The sequence below is a fragment of the Sinohyriopsis cumingii genome, chromosome 3 (genome assembly GCF_028554795.1).
Source record: "Sinohyriopsis cumingii isolate HCF-2022 chromosome 3, ASM2855479v2, whole genome shotgun sequence".
NCBI lineage: Eukaryota > Metazoa > Mollusca > Bivalvia > Unionida > Unionidae > Sinohyriopsis > Sinohyriopsis cumingii.
In genome coordinates this window covers 149,803,388-149,823,256 of record NC_142963.1, presented here as the reverse complement: position 1 = coordinate 149,823,256, position 19,869 = coordinate 149,803,388, and the positions used below count along the sequence as shown (strand labels likewise).

Here is a 19,869-nt window from a genome sequence, read left to right as displayed (position 1 = left end):
CGGGTTTAGCGTTGAACTCTTAAGCGAGGTTACCATGACCAGCCAGAGACCGGAAACTTGAGTCAGCAAAGGTGACCGGTCGCGTCACTTAACATAGCTTTGCCATTATCACACCTATATGTTAAAGGTTAGTTCAAGGATCAAAAGGAAAATCCACGGGGAGAACGGGGTGTGTTCTTACCCGTCACCACGTTGACAAAGAGCGAGAGGGACCTTGTCCGCTAAGTTTGATTGGATCGTTCCACAGCTATATCCAATCAAAATAGAGGGCGTGATTACAATTCAGACCCGAATGATACCTTTCGAAATCGTAGGAGTAATTTTGTATTCGCCTGGAAGGATTGCAGATCAATAGGGTTTACTCCGAGAAAGAAGCCATTCGTAATCTGGCGGCAGAACTTAGACGTATATTCTAAGGAAAGACAAAGCTTCGAAAAGGTCAGTAAGTTATTTGCTCGATTTTTTCAGAATATTACGGCATCATAATTTTAATTATTTGTAGTAAGTACACTTAATTACTAGGATCCTTGAGTAAGTAGTATTACTTTTGTAGTGTTTCATTTACATGCGTATTTGAGAAATGAGCCTGAGCTTACGTAGAGAATTATTAGATGCAAGGCGGAATTATGTAGATTGTTAGCTTGTGGTCATATTTCATTTGTCATTCGCTATTAGGTTACTTCGTAGTAAACCGGTGCATTTAGTAATGCGTTATGTTAGAATTTACACATGCTCGAATTGTGAATTTCAAAACATGGTTGAAGTATGTATGATTAGTTACTATGGACTTATGTATATATCAGAGCATGGATATTTTAATATTTGCGTACTTTGTATGAGATGCAAGGTAAAGGTATGCGTCTGATTATTTATGATATTGTTTAGTATAACGGGATTAGGGATATGTAATGATGCGACGGAATTTATTGATGCATTTATACGAAGAAATTGATACCGTGCTGTATTATGACGTTTGTTTTACCATACAAGAACGGATGGGTATCTCGATGTAAACGAATGCGTGACCGAAGAAATTTAATAACCGTTATCTGAAGATAGGCTGTGTGTAGTGTGAGATGAGAGGGCTAAAGAAAAAGATTGTACCCTTCTTGTGTTTTCACATGAAGCATTTAGGGGACAGATAACTTCCGGTTCCATTGGGTCCAAAGTCTTTAAGAGTTTGAGACGGAATTAAGACTGTAACCGAGACAGTAGAAGTCGATAAAAGTCTAGTCTGGGGGAAAAAAGTGGAGGACGAGGTGAAGGAGTCTAAAGAAAATCGAGGATGTAGAGAAGGAATTAGGAGGAAGGTCGTGTAGGAAGAGGAGAAGGAATTGGGAGAAATAGGAGAGAAAGGATATAATTGATGCGTAGGCATATAAGGACAGGTGGAAATTAATCTCACACTGCTTATCAAGTAATGCAATAGGCTTATTAAAGGGTCGAGTGGAAGGAGTGTAATTTGAAATTTGAGTCATTTGATTATTGAATTGTTATTTGCTGAATTTCAACCTTTTTTGTGGTATATTTAACCATCTAACTGTCGGTATCGCTGACTGGGGGCTCAGAGCTTTACATCTACCTTTCACTAAATTTAACTTCCATCAAAATTTAACATGGGTGGGACTTCTATCATACTTTAAATAAAATATTGGGAACACCCCACCCCAACCATATATAGTTCGTCACAAGGATCCATTATTAATGATACGTTCTAATGATAGCATTATCAGAAAGATGCAGTTTCAGACACGTGACAGTGCTGCTTCATTAGCTTCTTAGGATGTGATATATGAAACTGTTCTATATATGTGATATAAGAAATGTATATATGTGATATATGTGATGTATGAATGTGATATAGGTGATATAAGAAACACAAACTGGTCTTGAAGTAGTTCAAGCCTTAAATTTAAAATTATAATTCAAAATAAATATTTTATTTACCTTTTCCTCTCATTTCAGATATTCTAAGAAAAGGGGATAATAGTTTGACAAAGACTAAATGTTTTATTTTTAACATGTAAAGGGTGCAGTCCATTGAAAAGAACCAAACCTGCTGAAGTTACCTGACGTTTTAGTACTCAAGCTTGGATTCGAAAAATAAAGACTAATATAAAACCGTATTATGTGGCTTCTCATTGTTTGGACCATTTTTTCAAAATTTTAAAGCACAAAAGAAAAGGTATGACAGATATCACTTGTGTTTATATCTGACCATAGTCAATTCTAGTAAATTCCAAAACGTTTGGATATTGATTTCGAGTTCCATGTTTTTGAGTAATAATGTTTGATCGTGTAACACTTTGAGCAATGATTCTAGCTTGCACCCCGAGTTTAAGAACGGGGTTGGTGTATTACTTTGAAGGTTGCATCTGATTGGTCTTATTATTCTTATTGTGTAAAGAACTCCATCTCTTTGGATGCATATCACTCGGTGCAAAAGACACTTGAAAGTATAAACCTTGTTTCAAATAACTACAGACACACATTAATTTTCAATTTCTGAAATTAAATTTCACCATGGTTTTCTATAAGGAATAAAGACAAAGGTGAGACATTAACCAACAAGCTGGCTTTGAACAAGTTGCGGAGCGTCAGTGGATAACCGGAAGTTTCTGTAAAGGGTGGTTGTGTCGGCCGGGCATGCCCAGCTGGGATCGTTTCCGCCATAAAATGTGGAGAAGAAAAGTCCGTCAATTCCAAAGTTAAACTGGTTCCTCATGACAATGTCGTTCATATGAATTTCAGCATGGCCATTTACCCAGACGGTAACGCTTCCATGTTCGTGTGGATGACTGTTCAGATGGACTCGCTGTGTAAGTTTGATCCACTTGCCAGTTTCAAAATGGAAAGCGCCTGTACCGATCTCGATGCCAGATTGGTCTGGACAACCTATCTTGTGGTAAATTTCTCGGCTCTTAAGAGAGTTACACCAGCTGTTAAAATCTGTACCGGCTTTCTGGTCATGTGTCACGTAGGCATACACCTCGCCTTGACCATCTCTTCGCCACATGAGCCGTGTTGAGAAGCAGTGGTCACTGATCCTACCACCAGAACAGTCTCTTTCCCCTCCCCAAAGGCCTGGGAGTTTCCCACCTTTCTGCCATCCAAAACTATGATTGAAGTAAACTTCATACTCAAGCGTCATGTCGGTGATCTGGTGTCCCGCATCTCTAACCTTCACTGGATTGACGTAAAACTGAGCTCCTCTTTGACAAATATGAGGACAATTGTTCCCGTTGTGATCGTGATGGGTAAAAGTTCCTTGCCGGTAGAAGACGCTTAGTACGTATTGATTATGATTGGTCGGGTCCTGTTGAATGGACAATGAGTCTTCCTCGCCGATCCCGAACTTGCCTGTATGGTCGGTGTAGTCGAATTTTTGTCTCATCACATCATTGATATTGGCTTTATGTGTTTCGTGGCTCCAGCTCCAGAGCACAGCAGCTGTAGAAATGAAAACAAGCATCTTATACAGTCTCCATCTTTACTAAAGCAAGCATTGTTCGTATGTCTAAAGAATCTACACACTAAAACTGCTGAAAAGAATAGCAATTACCATGAAACACGTGTTCGTTCATGATTCATAGGCATCTAAATACCTGTTTCTTTGTAATGAAATGTAGGCAAAACAACCTCCTACCCTAAACTAACAGTTATCATGGGAACTAAGAATGGAATAGTATTCAAATATTAAAATTCAAGCTAGGTTTAACCAGTATGATATAAACAATGCTAATATATTTTCTCGGACTTGGAAGGATGGAAATAACTCCCGAAGAGCTGGTGAAAAACATAAAAATTTTAAAACGTTTTAATTGATAATCTTGCAGAATTTTGTATTTATCAGATCAGTATGTCTATTCAATCCTGTTGATAAAAACCTTCGAGGTCAAGACAGATAGATCTAGATCGAGAAAAGACATTTTTTCATATTTTTATTACCTCTTGAAAGTCCCAAGATGCAGGCACAAAGTATTACGAAAAGCATAGTCTGAAAGATGAAGTTAATGACTGAAAGATCCAAAAAGAATTTAAAGTACAAATTGACTGTCTGAATGAGTTCTTGGATGAAAAATTGAAACAAATATAGAAATAATAGGCAAAAGGAAACGGACGAAATAACTATATCAGTAGAACTAATATTCCATCAAATATCTGGATTCCTTTAGTATCGTATGGGTTGCTTCCCTTACTCTCAAGGCGAAATGGAGTCTCAGTTGGGGCATTCTCAGCTTTGTCTGTAAAGGAAACCTTGGAATATAATTTGCCCCCATTGTGAGCTATGTTCAGAACTACTTTTGTTGACTTGAAAAAAATTACAATCTGATTACTTTAGGCATTTTCTTATCACCAAGCCCATCTTATTTATCTGAACTGAAACCAGATATGCTGAGCTGTGTTTGAATACCCCCCCCCCCCCAACAAGGCATTTACTTAAACAATGTCCTGCGATAACCTATCAAATCATTACTTATGTTTAGCTGATAAAAGTAATAATATTAAAATATTAAAAATGACAAATTCTTGCCCGAATGGAAGGTAACTTACACAATACAAAAGTAGAGAAATTGTTACAAAAACGTAACACGTGATATAGTGTAAAGAGTCAGAAAACTTAACACATGATAGAATGAAAAGAGTTAACATACTTTCGGAACTTGGATATATTCGTACAAGATCACCATGTGCATATTTACTATCACTAAGCCTATCATTTGGTGAATTACATACGGAAATGTTGAAAGTCATTCTGGAAGAAACCACTGGAACTGAAGTCCAAACTCCCAATTAAACGCAATCGGAATAATGAATAGTCGTGTGTTCATTCTGGCTGAAATGGCTACTAGAGGATAAAACGCCCTCAGCTGGATTGAAATCTAGGCGAAGTCCATGTAAGGGTATATGTTAAACTATACTAATTGCATTGTACCACACCAATACCGTTCCCCGTGTAGGGACGGTCTTTTCTTGGTAAAAGACTGTCACAAAGTACAAAAGTATTAACTATTCAAAAGTTTTTCGCTAGTCAAATTTACATTCTGTTCAACTGAAGATCTATGACTATCTTACTAGCGTATCTAACTTCAGGAGATTTGGCACTTTATGTTGATTTAAGATACGAATTCATTATGCATTTAAATAAAGACAACGAATTTCTGAAAGCAAAATAATTCAACTTAAGTCTTATTAAAATATATTTCGCTTATCTTTGAGATACATGTACAAGTAGCAGCTGACACTCTCTTCAGGAATAACTCATCTCTGTAATGGAAACGCTTATTCTGATTTTGACTAACTCATCTCTGTAATGGAAACGCTGATTCTTATTTAGTCTTTTACTACTGAACAACTAAATGTATAAGTGTGTGAGAACACTCATTCAGAGAGAGAGAGAGAGAGAGAGAGAGAGAGAGAGTACCTTTTAGAATGGTACTGAACCGGAATGTCTGGCAGTCTAAGAGTGACCAACCTACATATCGTTATATAAATAGACCAAGTGACCATTGGAACATGATTTTGTCGTTATCAATAATCCCTATTCGTTTTATCAGTTCATTCTCGACCTGGTAAGGTTTATGTACCCATTTTGCTCATTACACCATGTTCTTTGAGCACAGGGGAAATTATTCATTGTAATTCATTTTAACTGACAGGAGTTACATCAGTGAGCGCTATGGTCCAAATACACGACCTATATGCATTGTCTGATTAAGCCGAAGAGGGTGGGGGATGGGTGTCTGGCAGGGCACTTACAATAAGGAAGTATTTATAGATCTACAAATACACCACGAAAGGAGCACTGTAACTGTCCTTTATATGTATATAAATAGTATAGCTGTATTAGGCTAAGCATTAGATGGTTTAGACCTATATATGGTTTATTCAAGCACATGCAATGTTAACCAAGGCAACCGTGGCGGGGGATGACTGAGGGGTTCTGGGGTAGGTGCCCCCTGTGCCCCACAATAATCCGGATCTGCCACTATAGTGCAAAGACAAATAAGCATATACTCTATTGTACATTTATAGCAGTTGTTCCAAACTGTTTCGGCCATATTTAGTCAACTTCAAGAAACTAATGCAAATTAAATTGGCTGTTCAAGTGATAGATTATTAAAATATTTTTTTTCTGTTTGTAATTGTCATAATATATATTGGTACTCCTATTAGTTATGGATATCTAAATTGTGTGATTGACTTTGGTCAGTATTGAGGGTTGTTATTGTTGTTGTTGGGTTTAACGCCATTTAACGCACAAGATAGGCTATACATGGCGGCCAGTATTAATGGTGGAGGAAGAACCCGGGAAAACCCTGGAAAGACCCACTGACCCACGAGAAGCTACTGACAGGCTTTCTCACATACCAACATAGGCCGAACCCGCGACTCGAACCCACGCAGACAGAGGTGAGATGGCAGTGATCTGTAACGGTGAGCGCTTTAGACCACTCGACCACTCAGGGACCCATTATTGAGGGTAGAGGCATACCAGATTATACACATCTATTTGTTGTTGTTGTAAACAACATATTGCATGGCTAATGCTTGTTTACGGTTTTTGTTTATATATTAAGACAATTATTACTCGGAGGTAAACATGTGTACTAGGTTTGAATTCTGGATACAGCCTTGATTCTTGTCTTCTATTTCCATATCTTAACAGGAATTTTAGTAGAATCTAGCTGTGCTCATTTGAGAGCACTTAATTATTTATTACGTCTATTCATTAAAATTACAAGGTGCTCTTTGTCTTTAGGACTAAATTGCTTTTTTTTGGAATTATTCTGAATTCATTCAAGGATGTTTTGGCTTATATCACTGTGATACAGAAATACTGTTAGCACATCAGCACCATTCCAGGCTACTGACACACACACACATACTTATATATATTTAAGGTTATTCTCATAAAAGGGTTATTTAGAAGAGTTATACTAAATTTACCAGAAGAAAAGGTATATAGGAATCTGAGCCTTATTGATTTATAGAAATGATGCCGATTTGCCGTCAAATATAACCAACGACCACAGACTGAAAATTATTCAAATTACTTATTGTCCAAAAGCTCACAAGTGAATTTTATTAAATTTGACATAGAGAATCCAGATAGAAAGAGCTTTTAAATTTATATAAATGATGCCAATTCACCATTAAGTATGGCTGCTGTTAAAAAAATAAAATTTAACATCTTCTATAAACTGCTCAAAAGAGTTCAATCCAATTTCACAGAGATCGTCTTAGCTTTGAGGCCTATCAAATTTACACAACTGATGCATATCCGTCATAAAATATGGCCAACCTTTTCAATATAAAAAATATATTTACACAACTTTTCTGTAAAAAAAAAAAAACGTTAACAAGAATCTGAAAGCATTCTGATATAGAGAAGCTTCAATATTGGATACGTGGCATTGATATGCATTCAAATATGATGAACATACAATAGAAAACCCAACATAAATCCTTATACAACTATTTTAATTTTTACAATCAACCACATAGGTAGAAATTTATACAGAAAGCATTTGATTGACTTAGACTTCTTTGGTCAACTACTGCATTTGGCTAGTAGACAGCTGTCAGCCATTTGAACAACCTGAAGCCCATTCGAGGCCTCTTGTAACACCTTACCCTTGCGATCCGTTCATTATTAACACGTGGTCCACAAAATGGTTGAAACATTCTATATTTTTGGACTTGTGATACGATAGTTAGGATTATTCACAATCCTGTAAGTGTCATTTTAGGATTATTCACAATCCTGTAAGTGTCGTTTTAGGATTATTCGCAAGCCTGTAAGTGTCATTTTAGGATTATTCGCAAGCCTGTAAGTGTCATTTTAGGATTATTCGCAATCCTGTTAGTGTCGTTTTAGGAGTATTCACAGTCATGTAAGTGTCGTTTTAGGATTATTCACAATCCTGTTAGTGTCGTTTTAGGAGTATTCACAGTCATGTTAGTGTCGTTTTAGGAGTATTCACAGTCATGTAAGTTTCGTTTTAGGAATATTCACACTACTGTAAGTTTCGTTTTAGGAGTATTCACAGTCATGTAAGTGTCGTTTGAGGAGTATTCACAATCATGTAATTGTCGTTTTAGGAGTATTCACAATCCTGTAAGTGTCGTTTTAGGATTATTCACAATTCTGTAAGTGTCGTTTTAGGATTATTCACAAAACTGTAAGTGATGTTTTAGGAGCATTCACAAGCCTTTAAGTGTCGTTTCAGGAGTATTCACAATACTGAAAGAGTCGTTTTAGGGTATTCACAATCATGTAAGTGTTGTTTTAGGCGTATTCACAATTCTGTAAGTGTGGTTTTAGGAATATTCACAATCCTGTACGTGGCGTTTTAGGATTATTCACAATCCTGTACGTGTCGTTTTAATTTTCACTTTTGTATTCTAGGCAAAAACATTATTGGTGGAATTTTACTTAAATTGTTGGTTTCACTTCGTTCATTCAACATATCTTAAGACTATAGAGTCGTAACTGTTTATATGTGCTTAGTTTTTATTGTTTGTAAACAGACTTCGCTTTGGGAGATTCCATGACAAGTTAGACGCCTATCATTTTAATTTCCTCCATGATCCATCACCTTAATTGAAGTGAAGGCAGCAGACTGACGTATTGTAATGACTGTGGTGAAAAACTTTGAAAAAATGTTGGATCAGACCGGTTCTGTCCCTCATGCTGGCCGAGAGCAACATGTCTTAATGACAGCTTCAATAAATATAGGAATGAGCGATGTACTGATTTCTAATGCATCCTTAGACCATTACGAATTTAGACACAATTTTCTGCTTTTGCCATAGAATTTAAGTGGCCACTAGTGGCTTGCTCACAGCTGGTTTCAGTGACGTTTCTTGCTGTTCCCAAGCATTACGTTGTAGAAAATAAAATCACGATTACCACAAATCAACTAAAACGTAGTAGAGACATTCTCCTGACCTGCATGTAATCAACAGCTACGAAAACCACTACTACAGAGGATTTGTTTGTCTCCAGTAGCCACTGAAAACATTAATTATCATGCAGTAGCCATTGTAAGCATTAATTGTCCTGCAGTATCCTCTGTAATTACCCTGCAATATCCATTGTAAACATTAGTTATCATGCAGTATCCACTGTAAACATTACCTATCCTGCAGTATCCACTGTAATTATCCTGCAGTATCCACTGTAAACATTAATTATCATGCAGTATCCTCTGTAATTATCCTGCAGTATCCACTGTAAACATTAACTATCCTGCAGTATCCACTGTAATTATCATGCAGTATTCACTGTAAACATTAATTATCATGCAGTATCCACTGTAATTATCCTGCAGTATCCACTGTAAACATTAATTATCCTGCAGTAGCCACTGTGATTATTCTGCAGTATCCACTGTAAACAATAGCTATCCTGCAGTAGCCACTGTAATTATCCTGCAGTATCCACTGTAAAATTGATTATCCTGCAGCAGCCACTGTAATTATCCTGCAGTATCCACTGTAAAATTAATTATCCTGCAGTAGCCACTGTGATTATTCTGCAGTATCCACTGTAAACATTAATTATCCTGCAGTAGCCACTATTAACATTAATTATCATGCAGTATCCACGTCAACATTAATTATCCTGCAGTAGCCACTGTAATTATCCTGCAGTATCCACTGTAAAATTAATTATCCTGCAGAAAAGAAGTTCAGCTTATGGTGATGTTCACATATAAATGGTGGTCACTTTTCTAATTAAAGATCACTTTGCAGTTATTTTATCATTTGATCTTTAATCTTTTAACATTTAAAATGTTAACTTTTAATTATTTTTTTAAAGCCAGTATTATACCGATATGCCTGTATCATTGTTATACCACGAACTATATACATTTTTCAATCAAAGGAAACGAATCTTGCTGAGTTTCCTTTTAATTAAAATCTTACCGACTGGTATATCAAAGATACAGCGTACATACTATATACATATATTTGATTTATATCACATACAGTGGCAGGGCAATAAAGACACAAAACAAAACAAATGAACAGTATTTTCTGATATCAAATAAGAGGCACCAGTAAGGTGACACAGACAAGAGAGTAATGTTGTTTTAGCATTGTTCACAAAGTCATTCTTCTTAATATATGTCCACCCATGGAAGTCAGATTTTTATGGGTGAAAGTCACAGGCATTGAGTAACCTTGGCGTGACAGTCATTTGTACAAACATAGTTCCTACATTAACAATTACCTTTTAATATCATCAAAAGAAGGCATATTTCTGTATCTACTGAGCTGGCAGGAAAGATCAGGATATATATATATATATATATATATATATATATATATATATATATATATATATATATATATATATATATATAGTGGTGGCCGAGTGGTCTAAGGCGCTTGACTTTACAGATTGCTGACATCTCACCTCTATCCGGGTGGGTTCAAGTCTCAGGCTTGTCAGTAGCTTTCCGTGGGTTCCTGTACCAAAATATATTGCCCGCCATGTGTTGGCCTATCAGTTCCTGAAAAATGGGGCTAAACCCAGAAGAACAAATCAACATGGATTAATCTATGTGGCCATGAGATCAACACAGATATTTAAGAAAAACTAAAAAATCAAACAAATTAGGTGATAAGTGTGCGTTATTAACAGAGATGCCCCCAATTATCACAACTTGACGACTGGAATAGAAACAGCACCGAATAAATAAAATTTGAACACGAAATTGCAACATCACTATAGGTTTAGAGACCTCTTTTTGCAGTAACGATGGATGCAGAGTAGCAGCAGAGAGGGTGAACAGACTCTAATTGGTTCACTCGTATTTCGCCAAAATACGCCTTCCTGGAAAATCGCAAAAAAAAACCACAAAAAAATCGCGATATCCAGCGTAAGACAACCCTGTCAACGACCAATTGGCTTACCCATCCTATCGCTGATAAGTTTTCCTAATCGCGATAAATTGAGGGAAAATACGCGATCGTGTCGGTGCCAGTTTGGAGGCAGCACCCTCTCTGCTGCTATAAATTAAATCATTTTTATATCAATAATGGCAAATATCGAAGAAGCACATTCCGCTAGATTAGCTCGAGAGCGACTAGAAGCAATCAAAAAATTTCTTCCCGTGAGAGATTCTGTAAGACAAAAACAAAAACTTCAAGAACTTAAACAAGAACAAGTTGAATTTGCTACGGGTACAGAACAGTTATTTAAACCCATTACAGCGGTTACTGAAAGAGCTATATGGGGAGATATTAAGGACGAGGATAAGAAGAAGGGTATTCTTCCATTATTAAAACAAACCGCTGAGCAAACTGAAAAAATACCAGCGAGAACGAAAAAAAAGAAGAAGATTTGACGAGATCTTCCAACTGACATAGCTGCAGCTCAACCTCTACCCGTCGATGAAGAAGTACTTGAAGGCATCAGCAAACTTCGTACTGAAGTTGCCGACTTGAAAAGGGAGGAGCCTGCGCCTAAACCCAAACCAGTAAGGGAAGAAAATGTTGAACTGATTACAAAATTTAATGAAGGTGTTATTGAGTAACTTAAAGAAACAAAAGAAAAAGATTTACCCGTTTCAACATTAATGAATATATGTAAAAAAAACCCAAAATTTTAAATCCAAAATTTGCTACCGTAAGCGATAACAAATTTATAAAATGGATATATCGCGTGTATTACGACAAAAAACAAGCCAGAGATGATGATTCAAATTTTATAAGATTTGTGAGCGAAATACAAAGACTTTATAGAGAATACACATCACAACCTCGACAACCACCACCTCCCTATTTGCCACCTGAGCAAGAGTTTTATCAACTTCTTCCACCTCTGCAACAAATAGAACAACAAAAACCTCAACTCGATCTCAAAGCATCAACACGACCTGCAGTGATGTTTACCGATGAAGCTCTTAATACTTTTACTGATCGGGATAAATTACTCCATATTACTGTTCATGATTATGATTCTAGAGAACAACATCTGAAACCTGAATAGGTTAAAAATGTAAAAGATAATATTTGGCCTGCTGTATTATATTTTGGTTCTAAAAATTTCCGTATTGATAAAAGAGATCCCGATTACCTTAAATTGAAACAGGATTTATTTTACGCAAGGCGACAACAACCTTCAGAAAAAACAAAGCTTTTTAGTTTGCCTGGTGCTACTGGTAGCGGTTTGGGAAGTGGTCTTATTGCATGTCCTAACAATATCCTCGATGACGTGCAACGGTTAGAAGTTCTCATTGGAGGAAAGCGAGCTGGAAATAACTCACCAGAAATAATTAATGAAGAAGCTGATATCTGTCGACGATTATTTCAAGGCGTTATCATGGACATTAATGTTTATCGGGGGCTCATTGATGAAATCGTTGATGACTATCATAGTGACTAGTTGTTAGATAAATGAATAACAAATAAGATGATTATACATAATGCTCACCGTGGACTTGTAGCGGTTAGGGTGATAAACTCGCGATTACCAACCTATAAAGCAACTTACGGAGATGGACTCGGTGATGTTGTTCAGGGTTTATTCAGAAGGATAGCTCCCAAAGCAGTGCCGATCGTAAAACAATTATCAATGAAAGCTTGTGACGTTGTTCGTGATAAAGCTCCTGGTGCTATTGGTAACGTTGCCAGTAAAGCGTTCTTGGCAATCAAGGACATACTAGCACGATTAATACGCAGACCGCCACAGCCTGTCAAATTGCCAAGCACTGAAGTGATGCCTGTAAATGTCAGTAAAGTAATAAATCAAGCCGCAGATCAAAAACTAGCAGCGCTGATAAATCAAGGAGCTGAACAAATAAATACAAGTCTGATATCAGGAAGTGATCTTTGTTTTAGAAGATAACAAATTATAATAAAATGTTTAAACGTACATCTGACCCAGCGTTTGACATGGATGCACCAGTACTCAAGGATGAGGCTGTGCGTGATTATCAATATTATTCTTATGAAGCCGTATCGCCAAATCAACGTGGACGAACTGAATTACGAGTTCAGGATACAAGTAGGTATTTCTTGCCCGCTAAAGCATTTATTGAAGTCACAGGTGAACTTGTAACAAACGTCGTCGCTAATACACCATACGAAGCTAATGTCAGAGTTGGATTTGTTAATACATGTAATGGTATCATGGCGTTATTCAAACGTGCCATATACATGATTGATGGAAAGGAAATTGAGACAATCCAAGATAACGTTGACGTTGCTACAACGATTATAAACCTAGCAAGATATTCAGATGATTATACTAGATCAGCTGGTCCGACTATGATGTTCGCTAAGGATAATTCTAAACATCCTGATGGGAGGCCTGATATTATAAGACGACCAAGAAACTTTGCCGACGCTGATGTATGGCCGGTGGTTCATATCAATCCAAATTACAATTTAGGATTTAGAACGCGACAATTAATGTTAAAGGGTGATCGTAGAAGATTTTCATGTGCAATCCCACTGTCCCACATATTTGGACTTTACAGAAATGTCAGAAAGGTTATTTTTGGAGCCAAACACACAATTGTTCTTCATCAAAAAGAAGATAATGATGCTATCTGGCGAGAAGGTGGTGCTGATGGTAAAGTAATATTATTTAAACTCTCATTGTGGATGCCGGTAATGACTCCATCACTCGCTGAAGAACAGCGGATACTTTCTTTTATGGATCAAGGAGGCAAATCAATATTATCGTGGTTAACAACTTCCGATAGTAATCGAAATCCCGTCGACGGTTTATTTACTTGGCATATATCATCACAGCAGGGTGTTTCTGCACCAAGACATATCTTTGTTGCTTTTCAAGATGCTGCACGATTAAACAATCAAGAAAGAAATCCAATGGTATTTGACAAACTTGGTGTCTCTGAAGTATCTTTAAGAATAAACGGACATCAAGAACCATCCGAGGATATATTATTCAATTTTGAAGAAAATTATGTGTCACGTGCATATCTTCGTTTGATGACATTTATAGGATGCGAACAAAATATTGATACTGGTTTACAAATATCGCAGTAAGATTTTACATCATTGTATCCGATTTATTACTTTTCGCTGAAACATCTTGATTTAGTTAAGCAATCTGTCGTTGATATACATTTTCGAGCTAGCGTAAATTCAGGTTGTGTTAATTACAGAGCAATTGCTGTTATACTCAGCGACAAATAAGCGTTACTTGAAGGTGTTGGTGGACAAATGAGAGTAATTGATGCCCCAGTGGAAAACATGTAGACAATTAGACCAACCGCGTTAATTATAAAAATGTCATATAGTCACGTACTCCCGGTCAGGCGAAACAATTACAATAAAAAAACACGAGCGCATGCGGAACAAAAATAACATTAAAGCAAGATCAAATTGCTAATGGTGGTCCAAACAAGTTACCGTTGACTAAAACTCAACTAAAACATTTCACTAAAGCGGAGCAAGCAAAAACCGGAGTTCAACTTGATTTCGCTCCAAAAGCCATCAGCGACATGATTAAAACCGGTGGTATATTTCCACTTCTCGCAGCAATACCAGCATTAATTGCTGCTGCTGCCCCAGCTGTCGCAAAAGCAGCTGCCTTAGGTGCTGTTAGAACCGCTGCTGGGATGGCATTAAAGAAGTCAACTGGAAAAGGATACAAAAAAGGGAGCGGGTCTAAGACTTCCAGAAACTCCGCCCTCTTGGTACTTAAAGGGTCTAAGACTTCCAGGAACTCAGCCCTCATGGTACCCCAAACGCTGTTGACGCCGATGTCAAATTTGGATTTGCTCTATGCTGCTAAACAACTTATAAAAAAAATTCAGAGAGATCAGTTACCACGTGAACCAAATAATCCATAAACTGGAATTATTAATCTCGATAAGAGCGATGGTCCAGGAAGTCACTGGGTTGCTTACGCGATACATTCACGTGGAATTGTTTATTTCGATTCGTATGGGTTAGGACCGCCAGTTGAATTTCTAAAATACGTACACAAAGTAGCACTTTCGCACCCATTCCAGTCTGGTATTTAACGCTACCAACACAAACACTAACTGATCCTCCGATATGTGGCCGTGAAGTAATTAATGTACTTGACGCGTTATCAAAATCAACCAAACCACCTCACAAAGTCGTGCACGAGTATACCGCGGATAAATTAAACAATCCCTAAAGAAATATGGTTGATATTTACGGAAGATCTCGCAGCACGATTTATCAAAATATGTGACTAAGGATGAAATCGATAATCTTTTAACCCTCTCCGGAATAGACCCAGATGAGGTTGTTATTTTTCAAGACCGATATGGCAAGCTAAAAACCAGCGATATCAAATGGCATGACATAGTTCGTAGGGTTCTTGGAGCTACCCCGGGTAACATCCCTGTGTTCACTGACAGCGAAAAAATCAGAGAATCAAGTATGTCAATTGCCGGCATCAAAGATGAAATTGAAAAAATGTTGCTAATCGCTTGAAAAATGCCGGTGACACAATGACAGGTGAACTCAGCATGAATGGAACCAAGATAGTGGTTTTAATAGATCCAACATTTGACGAAGATGCCGCAACAAAATAGTATGTTGACGTTCACGTAAACGCGTTTACAAATCTCCGTAGAAACTTTAGAAAAATTAATGAAACCTCAGAGGAATTCTTTGGTACCCCATTGACCGTTGACGCAAAACTCTCTGATATCAAAACTAACATTAACACGATCAAGAAAACACTCGAAGATGTCGTAAGTGGAATTCCTGAGATTGTTAACAAAATTAGTCTGATTAAAATCCCACCCGGAGTTACTCCCGGGCATATTACCAACATAGTATACACGGTGTCATCTGGATTTGCAACATGGTCAAAACAAAATAATACTATCAAATATACCGCAACAGTCACTGGAGTGTACAGACTCTCTGTGTTCAGTGCTGCAAAATTCGAGATATTTACAATGTATCCCTGGCGACATTCCACAGACAAGTTTTCCGGGGTTGTGTCTATCATATTAAATAGCGGAACCGAAGAAACGTTTATACTGGAAGCAGCCAATAAGAAATTAACCACAGCATCTTACTGGTGGTGTTTGGAATTTGTAGCTGAAACACCTCAGTTGGTTACTGCGTAAAATAATAATGGCATTGACAAAAACGGAGTCAACGACAACATTAAATGTCCAGCAATATAGACACGATCAAGTACGCGAATGGCAATCAGAGTTAAAAACCGTCATCAACAAATACACAGCAAAAGTAGAAAAATATAAGCGACGAGCAGTTATTCTTGCGTTGCAGTATACTCGGTATCCGCGTTAGTTGCGTCCACTGGGGTAGTATTATCAGCGCTGACCCCGGTAACAACTGCAATCGCAGTAACAATATGCGTTTCATCATCAGCGGCCGCGGCTGGTGTTTTTTAATATAATCGCGAAAAGATATCCACGTGCACGAGCACAAAATACCATGACGCGGTTACACGATTAAACACAGCAGCAGCAGCATACTCAAAGTTATCGTCGCTGATATCATCAAGCCTCAACGATGAAAAAATATAAGATTCCGAATTCGCGTTAATGATTAAGACATACGATGAAGTCCACCATTTGAAAACAATAAAAATGAATAATGACAGAATTACTTAAGCAGATAGCCGCAAATACAACCCCAGCAAGGACTACAATAATAACTGTAAGCTCAACCAAACCTGAATTCAAGATTAATTTTCCAACTGCGATTCCGGTAAGCGAGAGCGCGTTAGGACAGTTGCGAGTATACCACAGCTAGCCCAATATCAGATCGGATCAAAATCATTTGGTGGATTGCCAGCGAATAATTCGTTTGTGTTTGTAAATAAAAATGATCAAGACGGTACACCCGACAGGAATGTTGTGGAATACCAACCATAAACAATCAAATCAAAGAAATCAATGAGGAATTACAACGTAGAATAAAAGATATCACAGGAAAAGAATCCAAAATAGCAATAACCGCTCATGAACCAACGCTGTCTTCCGCAATTGAGATAAACTCCCCGGACTACGCCGTGGATATATATCAGAGTTCGAGCAGAACAGTGTTAGGATGGCCTGAAATTCCACCGCCGGAGAAACCGATACCACCTGAACCCAAAAAGTCTGACTATGTCACAGACAGGCAATCATACCACGATGCTACCCTGTCATACAAACAACATCTGCTCGATATAAAAAGCGCAACGTTGGGTACTAATTTTAACTTCTATAGTAAAGATAATATGTGTTGGGGGTTTATTTATGAACAAACCCCCAGATCCACTGTTGTTCCCCTACGTCAAATTATTGAATATTTTAAAATCATTAATCAAGAACATAAAAAACAATTACAGCAACTACGGAAAAGTTTCCAAGAACATATTTTTGATATAACAAGTTCACGCAGCGAAATCACCACGCGAATAGAAATATTAAATCGACTCGTATCCGACATGGAATATTTTCACCAGCGAGTAATCCAGGCAACAATTGATTACACTGACAATATATATAATTGTTAAAAAGAAAGATTTTTAACTGCATATTCGATAAAGGAAGCTGATCTACCAACTTTTAAATTTCCCGGATATAACGCACACGAATTAAAAAAATCCACCACCAAAATCATTGATGAGTTCTTCGCTGATATACTTGCACAGTACACAAAAAAAAAAAAAAAATACTGCCACCTGCAAGTATTCTCTGGCACAATAATGATCCACAAGGGCAAGGACGACATGTATCTCCGGAAATCGTAAATATAACTTCGGTGGTCGCGGTCAATCTTGTGTGTGATGTAATCGATAACAGCTACAGCACGGACACAACAATGTCAAATCAAGCGCAGCAAGGATTCATTATCTATTCATTCACGCCAAAAGATCCACCTGGATTTTTGATTGTGCAAGAGCCGATCAATCCGGTCTATCTACGATGTCATAATCCGCTGTTATAAAGAATAAATTTCAAAGTAACAGACCAATCAGGCCACTTGTTGCATTTGAGAAATGAAACGGTAAATATTAATTTACTTGTGAAATCGTGAAACTGTTAACAGTTTTAAATCTACGATTCAAGAAAACAGTAAAAAAAAATTCTCCTGACAGTAAGGTGGATACTTTTTTACTGACTGTCACTCAGAATTACAAAAATATTATAAGAAATTTATTTTTTTACTGAAAATCTGTCGAATTTGTTAATTGTGAAGGGTATTTAGGTTGTCAAAATCGTGTAAATCGACTGATTTGTTAATTCTGAAGGGTATTTAGGTTGTCAAAATCGTGTAAATCGACTGATTTGTTAATTCTGAAGGGTATTTAGGTAGTCAAAATCGTGTAAATCGACTGATTTCACAAAAAAGTATAACTTTATTTTTGTGCGCGAGCAACAGTAAAAATACTTTATTTATATACATTTTGTGCACATCTACTGATTTGCCATTTTCTGATAGGGTGTTTACTAGTAAATATCATGGAAATCATTCGATTTGCTAACTCTGATAGGGTGTTTACTAGTAAAAATCGTGCAGATCTAAAAAATAAAAATAAAAAATTTCCGTCCTTGGACTGACTTACTACTACTTTCACTTTCATTTCCACTTACTTGTTCACCCTTGATGGAAATCAACGAGTCTAACTTTCATTTTCGATCGTTTCACAATCTGACATAATTTTTTCTTAGTTGCCTCACACGATAATTAATTATCTTCTTTGCTTCATATTTGTGAGATAATTCCGACCTAATTTTTTTGATTGCAGTGACAAATTCTTTTATCCGCGTTTCTTCTACTGTGGTTGACACATAGCCGTCTGAATTTTCTTTATGAATCTATATATTAAGAGGGTAAAATATATCTTCCTCCTGCAGTGTTTCAAAATCAGAAATTTAGTTCATCAGATATATTTATGCCGTCATGTTCTAATTTTTTAATAGAAACAATTATATCATTGATATTTTTGTAATTCATTATATTATATATATTATACCGAATATTATATATTTAAAAGAAAAATATTTAGACCAAAAATAAACAGTAGTATCATGAGCGGTTATCATTCATGGGTTATCCCTCACTGACCTGTGTGTTTTTCATGAGATCCTTGTTTGAGACGTTGTCTTTGTTTGAGACTTTTGTCTTTTCTAGAGACCTTTCTTATGGTTTTCTCGACATCCCATGACCGTTTCTTTTTGGCCAACATTCTTTCTGAATGTTTTTTTTGTGGGTACCCATGTGACTTAGAGCTTATACATCCACGCTACTGTTTATTTTGGGAGCGAAATACATTCGTGTACACGCCCCCAAGATCAAATCCCGGGGTAAGTGCCAAAGACGCACTCACCACGTATTTGACGTAATGGGAGAGATATACACGGGCTGCCGGGGGCCCCACTACATAGAAAAATCCTACAAATCGGTACCGTCGACAATATGCCTGTTACGAGATTCGAACCACTGACCCCCAGAACGATAATCAGCCGCTCTACCACTGCGCAGTGGCTCTGATCTACTGGTATATGATTTAAAACTTATTATGTAGTTAACCGTTTACAGACAGTTAACAATTTTCAGCTGAAATTTAGTTTTGAGCTCCCAGCTGAATTTTAGTTTTGAGCTCCCAGCTGAATTTTAGTTCTGAATACACAAATTCAAGTTTATACCCAATAAGTCAGATTACACCAACTGACAGTCCTTGATAAAATCTACTAGAAGTAATTGGAGCCATTTTACTTCCGTGTTAATCCGTACAGGTAGGACGGAGAATTATTTACCTGTACAAGTGTGTATACAATAGACGGTTCGCCACAAAACCTTATTTCAGAACAGATTGCAATAAATAATAGAACCTGAATTTACTACTCGAAATTTATTTATTTTCTGGTA

At 37.0% G+C, this 19,869-nt stretch overlaps 1 protein-coding gene across 2 annotated transcripts in view; it reads right to left on the bottom strand.

The window, feature by feature from the left end:
* Positions 1 to 1,908: 1,908 nt before the first annotated feature.
* LOC149804137 (uncharacterized) overlaps positions 1,909 to 19,869 on the bottom strand; it is a 184,798-nt gene continuing 166,837 nt past the window's right edge. The window contains exons 1-3 of one of the 2 annotated variants that reach the window (XM_089951487.1): positions 5,426 to 5,526; positions 3,949 to 3,997; positions 1,909 to 3,450 (exon numbers count right to left, since the gene is read on the bottom strand). In XM_089951487.1, the coding sequence (XP_089807613.1) occupies positions 2,561 to 3,450; positions 3,949 to 3,994 (936 nt within the window). In that variant the 5' untranslated portion in view covers positions 3,995 to 3,997; positions 5,426 to 5,526 and the 3' untranslated portion in view covers positions 1,909 to 2,560. Of the gene's footprint in view, positions 3,451 to 3,948; positions 3,998 to 5,425; positions 5,527 to 19,869 lie in introns of those variants that run through there. The other variant, XM_089951488.1, reaches the window with a different exon arrangement.